Here is a 9,539-nt window from a genome sequence, read left to right as displayed (position 1 = left end):
TCGCCAACAACCTTCACGTGGCCTTCATCTCCTACTGGTTCGATGACCTTGGTTTCTTTCTGAGGGAAAACTCGCTGCTGTATGCATCATACCTTCCTCTTGTGGTTCCCAACGGACGTGTGCTTTACCGTCACAAGCAGTTTCCAATAGGAAATAGTAACAAAAACAACATAAGTCATCCGAAAAATCTCTTTGCACATTACAGAGTGAATTACAACAATAATTACCACAATTTTCAACATCCACAAGTTTTTTATAGAAAAAACACTTATATTACAACAATTCCAACATTACAGTAAATATTTTTAGCAACCACTATGGAGGCTTCCAACAAAAAAAGTCAACTGCTTTACCATTGCAAATTTCCTATGGAAAATCCCTTTGCAACATAATGCATAGATGTTTCCCACTAAAATCACCTACATTTTCAACAAAAAAATCACATTGCAAAACTTACATTTGGTGGGGAGAGGCGGCGCTGGAAGGGGGAGCTGCACCATCTCGAAGCCATTGAGGTCATGGTCGAGGCGGTGCTCCACCTTGATGTGCTCCTCCATGTTACTCTCGGTGGATCCCCTCGCCCTCCTCCTCTGCGTCGGTGTGTGGGGACCCGGTCTTGCGAGCGGAGACAGATGGAGCGGTACCCGCCCATGCCCCACACCTCCTTGCCATCCCCACGACCAATACCCTTCCGCGCTGGTGATGACAACGACGTCAACAACAATGTTACCCAGGGTTGCTACTGTAGCCTTGCAACAATGGCAGCGAACTGGGAGAGGAACCGGATGGGAGAGGGTTGTAGCTCTGATTGGCAGGCGGTGGCAGCGCATGCCTAGACGGCCGTGCATGACTGAGCAACGCCGGAGGCACATTCCTAGGCGGCGAGGCGCTCATGAGTGCGATGGGGAACGATGGAGACAGACTAATGGAGGAGGAGATAATAAGGCTTAACGAGATAAGCCAGCGGACTATATGCCACATAGGGGAGGACAGGACCGATTTCTAGTGATATATCGGTCGGTGGATTACAAACGTTTTCCATACTTTAATCAGGTTTTTGATCGTGCAGCTGAATCTAACACGTAATTGTATAACTAGTACTCTCTCGGTTCCTATTTAATTGATTTTAATCGAAACAATTACTACGTACTCTAGTCATCGATTACGCGTTGTCTCTAGTAGTCGATCAAAACGGAATAGATGGAGTAGCTCGTTAGATCGGATCCAGATGATGGCATATAAGAGTAAGTACAATAAATTCTAGTCAGCTTAGAAGGATTGAAATAGTATATTATTACTTAGTTGGAGGAGAGAGAAGAGGAGAGAGAAAGAGAGTGAGCTCTTATGCAAGAGTCAGCTCTAGCATATGCTCCTAGGCATTTTATAAGAGTGAAAGGTGGACCATACATTAATAAAGTACTACATTTTTATAGCTCACTATCGTATATATTAGCTCTAAGTTAGCTATAGAAAATATGGCACTTGGCTTATAGCCAGCGGCTGTCTACATCATTGGAATTACTCTAAATACGTCTCTGGAGCTTGAGCTTTGGCAGGCGATTAATACTCCGAGACCTCTTGATACTCGTCACCGTCTACATCCACACGCATGAACTGGTCGGGCCGTTCGTTCGCTGTCTGGTAACAGTGAACCATTGGTACACGCTGACACACATCATCTGGCAAGACTGGCAGGACTAAAGACGGCTACCCGTCAATTATATTAGGCAGCCAGATCAACGTGTGCCACAGCTGAAAACGGCGCACAATAAACGATCGATCAGCTTGAAGGATAAACAGAGCCTGACCAAGAGTTAGTTTTGGAAGCTCAAGATATGCATGGTTGTCTGATCTCTTAACATTCAAGATATGCCCAGGATACTATAGACAGGCAATGGCACAGGGAACTCGATGTTTCGGTGACTGAAGCGCTGCGGCTTGCGGAGTAGGGATAGCCGTGGAACGGAGATGCCCACGACCAACAGATCGACCACGCACGTCCACAACTTCAATTGTACGGCCAGTGTAATCCATCGAGCGTTTTACAGTCGCTTGTCAGCTTTGGCGCTACTTACTGATAACGAAATGGCTTTACCAAAACTCTGCACGAACGCGCGCGACAGGTCACGATCGATATATCTCTTGGCCTACAGGAACCACGAAGCAGATCTCCGCACGCCCACACGCGAGCCAGTTTCGGAGGACCAAAGCCATCTCGTCCACTAGTTGTAAACGGCCTACAGAAATGGTATATTGGTATCTCAGCATCTCCCGACCTCGATTCCGAGCATCTCCGTGTTTGATCCCCACTGATGCCAATTCTTCAGCATCTTTGCCAAACTATTACGCCTGACAGCTCCTATTAACTGAAGCCTGTCTCTTTTCGTGTAGGCACCTCAACTATGGCTAGTTTTATGTTTTCAGGTCCAAGGGTTTCTTCATTTTGGACAATGATATTGATATAGACGGAGTACTTGTCAAAACCGATTGACAAATGCTTGTAGATATGTATGCTCTAAAAAAACTGATTGTAGGTACATACCATTTATTTAGCAATGTGAGGGTGGAGTTTTTTTCATTTCTTATGTAGTTTAGGTTGTGGCCTTTTTTTCATGATAGTAACTTTGTAATGATTATGTAATTATTTGGAGTGCGCATCTTGAGGTGCATAATTGAGTCCGGCCACTGTCGTGTGCATGGGACATCACGTGCACTATTCACTAAGTACAGTATCATTATGTTTTATGGAATACAATGAATCTTAAGTAAATTCAACCGAAGATAATAATCTTAAAGCAGGAACACATGAGCACCAGTGAATGTGATATAAAAGTATTTCTCGTGCAGAATTTCATTGTGTAAACAGAAGATATGTATTCTGTGGCATCTGTACATTTTCTTCTGGTTTGTAGACACCCTTGTTCACCTATTCCTAGCTAGGCACCTAATTACTTAAACTAGAAAAGCTGGTACCAGACTGCAAAACCGCAAACATACCTTCGTTTCTACTCCACCACCTATATATACACTTCCTACCCAAGCCCACCTTCCTCAAACCTCACCGCAACAAACACCAAACAACCTGCTTCCTATCTTGAACAACCGCAGAGACCTCACCTCCTCCCCACCGCGAATGGAGCTCCTCGACGTGGTCCCGGCGGACGCCATCGCCCTCCACCTATACTCCCTCCCCGCGGCAGCCAACACCGTCGCCTCACTCGTCGCCTGGCTTGTCGCTGCACTCGCCGCCGCCGTCGGTCTCTGGCGCATCCGCGCGGTCGGCTCGTCCAACAGATTGCCCAGCGCCGGCGCCCGCAGCACTCTCGTGGAGGTCGACAAGCAGCAGCCGCGCCCTCTTCCATCGCCTGCCGTCGAGGAGCCACGGCCACGGCCGGCGCGTGCCGAGGTGTCGGAGCCGGCGTCTCCATTCAGCGAGCCGAGCCCGAGCTCGCCGTCCAAGGTCCGGTTCACGGCGTACTACGGAGGGGCCGGAGCTGGCGGCGATGATGGAGTGGTGGACGGCACCAAGAAATGTGAGGGCAGGGACGAGGACGATGACGGCGTGTCCGTGGATGACGCGAGCGAGATCGTGCCGAGACGGACGGCGTCGATGAGGATAAGGTCGACGCCTTCGACGGCGGCATGCAGCTGGGAGGAGAGGGAGATGGCCGTGAGGAGGAGGGGAGATTTGGGGTGGTACCGCCACCTTGACATGACGGTGCTCGACGGGAGCGTCGTCAGGCTGTGGGACGGCGAGGTGACCGCGGCGGTGGCGTCGCCGAGGGCGCGGCCGTGGAGGGCAGGATTGGAGCTGGACCTGTCGCTATAGCCTATACAGAAAATGTCTGTATAATGTGGTGTAGGATTATTGGAATGTTATTAGGGGGTGAATATGACATTTTTGTCCTTTAATTTGGGCATGTCATCTGTATGTGTTTCTCCGAAGAGGGGCCAAAAGGCTGAACTGAACAGCCCTCATCTCGGGAGATAATTGAAAATTTGGCAAATGCCAGACTATTAATTAACTATCACTAAGTTCTTTGCTTACATTTACATGTTCTACTTTGTCTTCCATCTTTCTTTCTTTCTTTCTTTCTTTTTTTTCTTCTCCGCATTTATTTGACAAATGGAATGCAATTTCCTGCTGATTGCATTTCTTATTTAGCTTCACTTCTCCACAGATTGGGTTATCTTTCTAAAAATTGGTACAAAATATTTTCGGATGTGAACTTGCAGAATGGAAATTCATTATTGCTGATAGATGTAGATGCATCCGTTGCCCAAAAAATATATTTTAAAATGCCTAAAAAATTCGAATAAATATTTGGGTGTAAATCTAGATATTTTATGTTCGCGCACAAAGTTTCACAAACAAAAGACTTTTTGTGGCCTGTGTAAAAAGGATAATTTTTGGTGCTCTAAAATAGCTATTTATGAAACATGTTTTGGCCTTTTTACACATGCCACGCAAATTTTTTTCGTAAAACTTTGTGTGCAAACAGAATGTTCAGATGTACTCATGGGATTTTTTTTTTACATTCAAAATGCATTTTTCATAATGGGTGCATCTAACCTATGAGTCAAAACACCATGTCTCTTGCAGAATCATAATATTAAAAAAATAGTGTGTAGCTTTTGAACATTTACATTATTTGTCATGTTTCCTATGAAGCTTGGGATTCAGGAATTTAATCTATACTTCTTATAAAACAAAACCCTACTAAGTGCAATTAATATTTGTCTATCTCAACATGCAAACTATCCACATCACCTATTCCCTTAGCCAATCATTTTTCTACCTCATCTCACTAATAATTCTTATTTATTATCTATCTCTACATGCAAGATATTCATATTATCTATTTGTAACCATTAAACTAGCAATTTCAGATTTTATTTTCAGCTCGATTGAAAATATCGCACCCTCCTGTTATATCATTATATAGTTAAGTCATGTGTAACTTGAACACCGAAATAGTTTGACAACAAAAAGAACTCTTTACGAATTAAACTCAATGTTAATTATGTGCTCTTATATGTAACCACATATGATGTTTTTTTTAAAACATGTGGCAATGTGGATGCATTTTTCATGCAAGCCATCAATATTATTTGGTTCTTTACCTTATCTAAATCAATCACGTACACCTCTGAAATATAATGATCTTTAAATTTTCAAATACCTATCCATTTCATGGCTATTAAATTTAGTGTCTCAACTCCTATGGACAAATAAATATTGCATATTCTATAAACCAAGTTTTATGTGTTGTTAGATTTCTTAAAGAGATATCCGCTGCAACGCGCGGGGTATTTACCCTTGTTTAATATATGTCCATGGTTTCTTAACACAATTATTGGAAACTTGGTGATGTGTAGAAGCGCCTGCCTGGATCCGAAAATTCTGTCCCACATTAGAGTAGTAATCTTCAACTTATAACACCCAGACATTTTCTTCGACAGATAAGAACCTTTGTTTGCAACGTACGCACCTTGGCTATATTGTTAAGTGAGACCAAACAGCATGGTTGTAGATTATACTATATAGTCATGGTGACGTATCATGTATGGACCAACCCGGTTTATTAGTTGCACAATTAGTAAAGTTGCTAAATGATTCTCTGCTTTTCTGGTCAATGGAATTCAGTGAACCACCTTTGAATATCATACTCGATCCTTGTGGTAGTGGCACTGTGGCAGGCATCATTCCTTGATTTTCTCCCTTTCATCTCCTGCCACAGTTTCTTGCCAAATTTTGCAGTAGGTTTAGCAACATCACTGTCACTACTTTTCTTTTCCTTCTGAATTATTTCCACTATTTCTCAAGCCACGGAAGTCTTATGGTTTTGGACCTTTTGGGGTGGCGGAAGAGAAAACAACATCTGTTGCTTTCCTCCCTAAAACAATGTGTTGCTTTCCAATAGATATGAGTCTATAATAATAGAGTGGTATGTAATCATAAATCTGGGAAAATGATGTGATCGTAATTATGACAGAGTTAATCCTTGCCTAGAATATAAATTAAGATGCCCACATACTGATAGATCTGCACTATGTGTGAGTGATACTACCACAGGAATATGCTTGGACATATACTACTTGGTAGGTGGTTTAATGCCCATATGATTGTTCAAACTCAGATTACTCAGCCCCTCAGGTTTATTCCAGTGAAGGTGCAAGCATCTCTGATACCCAATAGTCATCACACAGAAGGCATGCTTTGTGCAAACAAAAATATATAAGTCACACAGTTACATCGCGCAAGGGAAATTCAGATACACTGCACACTCATGACACACATGACTATCCCTTCTTTATACTTTACACCATATACAACACTGTCATAGTTCTTCATCGAAATGCCACAACAACGTCGATAGAAGTACAATCCTTGAACTGACTGAGACCGAAAGTTTTGCAAGTCGCATAGAAAAGTTTAGCATGATACCTCTCCACCGATGATAAGGTACCTTAGTATAGGATTGTAGCAGTTGGGAAACTTGGACGTCAGTTCAACTGAACCATCTCCCCACATATCGTTCCAAACGAGGCAAGATGATCATGCGCACACATCAATTCCACTTCTGTCCGTATCCCAAGCATTTGGCTGCGCAACGGCAAAGGAGAGGCGGAGCTTCATCGCGGGGTAGCTTTCGGCTCCACGATAGTGCACCGGCGGACGACGTCAAGTTGAGGAACTTGTGCGGGCGTGCGGCAGCGGCAGGTATGGCGTACGTCCGGATTCCGGATGGACGCCCATGTCTTGTGGCTCTGCTCCTTGCTTGCTAGGGTGCTGCAGCAGCTGTCTGTAGGGATGCTCTTGGTCTCTATATGGGTTTTTTCAGTGATTGTTGTGGATGGTATTACACTATTACAGACCCGGCGACTTTGGAAGCGACGGCCTGCAATGAAAGCTCTAGCCTTGGCGGCTGATCTTCATTTACAACGTCTTCAAGTCGCTTCTGATGCGGCAGAAGTAAATCAATAATACTAGTATGGGTAGTCTAACTTAATGCCAGGATCCTTTTACGCAAAAAAAAATAAAAATACTATTCTCATGGAGATAGAGAGTAGACAGTCTGCTTTTTTCCTAGTCCGTATTGTTCATGAGGGTAGAGCATCGAACCAAGATGCCCTTAATCTTGTTCGAAGTGGCATATCTCTAGAGTTTGGCAGTCATATGTGACTCTTAGAGCCGCGGACAGAATAAAATAGTATCTTGTATGATTTTTGAATAAACCCAAGGATACTTGTTGAGTTATTTTGTTATTTTGTGGGCTTGTAGATGGGCTTTTCTTTTGTTTGTTTGTTCACAAGAATTTTGAATGGGCCGTATTCATAACTCTGATAGATAATAAAGATAACCTTGAAAAATAAGATAATTACAAACAAGTCCTTTACCCAGTAACTCTAATAGATAATAAAGATAACCTCGAAAAATAAGAGAATTACAAAAGAAAGTCCTTTTCCCAGGAAAAGTGGTTCACATGTTACAGAAATACCACTAACCAGTACCATCATAGATTCCACTTTTCCTCTCGTTAACCGTACCCACAACCAAAAATCGCTCTTCTCTCTTGAGCGACAAGAAAGGAAAGGATCAACCGAGAAAAAGGAGATCTCAAGCAGTGCGAGACAAACCTTGAAGAAGATCTGGATGGAGGCAAAGGATAAGGATGACCATGGAGAGATGGATCTAGGACCAGGTAGGAAGGACGACCCCGCTACATCTCTCAATTTCGTTTGTTGTTTCTCCTCTCAAATCTTCTATGTCCATCACTTCGTGTGGAGAACAATGTTTGATTTTTCTTGCTATTTCTGCTTGTGTTCAATAAATCCGTGTGGTAAGCCACAAAGATTACCATATTGATTTAGCTGCAAACACAATAAAATGATGTTAGTGTTCCAAATTTACTCCCTGCTGCATTTTTTTCCAAAATAAAAATTTCAATTGAATTATTGCTCTTTGTTTGTTGAAGTGTTGAAATTGATGGTGACACATTATAGGTACTCAGGTAACAAATTTGCACACAATTTATGCATGGAGTTAGATACTAGAAAAGGTAGGTGCTCACAAGTACATTTACATTTTTGTTCTTCATGTGTGCAGTTCCATCCATCAAGATCATTACCAAGATCCAATGGGAAACATTTAAACCAGGAACAAGAATTTGGAGCAGCTTCCACTAGTAAGAACTGGATTAATGATCGGGTTAGTGATAACAGAAAAAATACTTTCAATACCAAGTCTTTGATTTTCTTACATGTAGTTGATTGGAACACACATGTAATTGTTGTGTTGATCATGAAAAATACAAAAAATAATTACAAGAAGAATTAAAGTAGATAACTTAAGATGTCTAGGTCTACATAAAAGTAGCGCACAAACAGAACTTTTACAAACTACTTATTGCAAACCAGCAGGTAGTGACATGATTTAGATACTAGATAGGCAACTAGCTTTGCATATATGTAAAGCAAAGCAGGGGGGTGAGGAAGTTCCATGCTTTAGATACTAGATACATATCTCGCATGTAAACATTGTGTCGTTTAAGACACATTCTGGAAGTTGATGTAGACCTCGCCATTTATCTTGCCAAACATATGATGACAACAAGTTCACCGATCACCACTGCTTTATCATCTGTAAAATCTGCACAGCCATCCCTGAAACGGATCCTACCATCTTTTGAGGTGTACTAGGAAGTTTTCCAATCATGATCACCTGCTTCAATCTGCGAAGTAGCATCTCCACTGCAGGGATTTCCAGACTTGTCGGAATGTACTTGGGGATGTGTTGTGCAAAGGGAGGACCAAGATTATAAAAACATATGGTAATAATAAAAACATACTTTAAAATAACAAGAATAACAAAGTCAAAGACACATAATTGTACTATATCATATTAGTGTGTGATGGTGCTCCGGTGGCGCCAGACAATCTTGGTGACGGTTGTTGTGGAAGCGGTTGGGAAACTCCAAGAGGAAGATGTGATGAGCACAGCAGTAAGTTTTCCCTTAGTACGAAACCAAGGCTTAATCGAACAGTAGGAGAAAGGCCTGACTTCTGAAGGTGTTGCTAGCTGACTAGTGGCAGGGTGCACTACCGGCGTCAGCAATAACGTGAAACATGTACACAACACAACCAAAGTACTTTGGCCCAACTTACAGTGAGGTTGTCAATCTCACCGGTTTGCTGAACACAAAGGATTAGACGTATCGAGTGGAAAGAGATGTTTGTAGTAATTGAAGAGAACAGAGCTTTGCACTAAGTAAAAAAACATGATTTCAGTGGTTGAATTTATCAGTGTAAAGGAAAGGACCGGGGTCCACAGTTCACTAGAGGTGTCTCTCCATAAAGATAAATAGCATGCTAGGTGAGCAAATTACAGCTGGTCAATTGACAGCATATTAACCATACATGGCAAGATGATTACTATGAGATTCGTTTGGGCATTACAACATAATACATAGACCGTAATCCAACTGCGTCTATGACTAATAATCCACCTTCCGGTTATCGTCTGAACCCCTTCCAGT

At 42.5% G+C, this 9,539-nt stretch overlaps 1 protein-coding gene across 1 annotated transcript; it reads left to right on the top strand.

The window, feature by feature from the left end:
• Positions 1-3,037: 3,037 nt before the first annotated feature.
• LOC127301444 (uncharacterized) lies at positions 3,038-4,025 on the top strand. The gene has a single exon (XM_051331689.2). It carries the CDS (start codon positions 3,134-3,136, stop codon positions 3,827-3,829), a length of 696 nt encoding a protein of 231 aa, XP_051187649.1. The 5' UTR covers positions 3,038-3,133; the 3' UTR covers positions 3,830-4,025.
• Positions 4,026-9,539: the final 5,514 nt, after the last annotated feature.

This window comes from Lolium perenne, chromosome 5 (assembly GCF_019359855.2).
Source record: "Lolium perenne isolate Kyuss_39 chromosome 5, Kyuss_2.0, whole genome shotgun sequence".
Classification (NCBI taxonomy): Eukaryota; Viridiplantae; Streptophyta; class Magnoliopsida; order Poales; family Poaceae; genus Lolium; species Lolium perenne.
This window is presented reverse-complemented; position numbering and strand designations above follow the sequence as displayed.

What these genes read in the sequence shown, in the direction of transcription:
- LOC127301444 (XM_051331689.2), top strand. Translation starts at nt 3,134, where the DNA reads ATGGAGCTCCTCGACGTGGTCCCGGCGGACGCCATCGCCCTCCACCTA.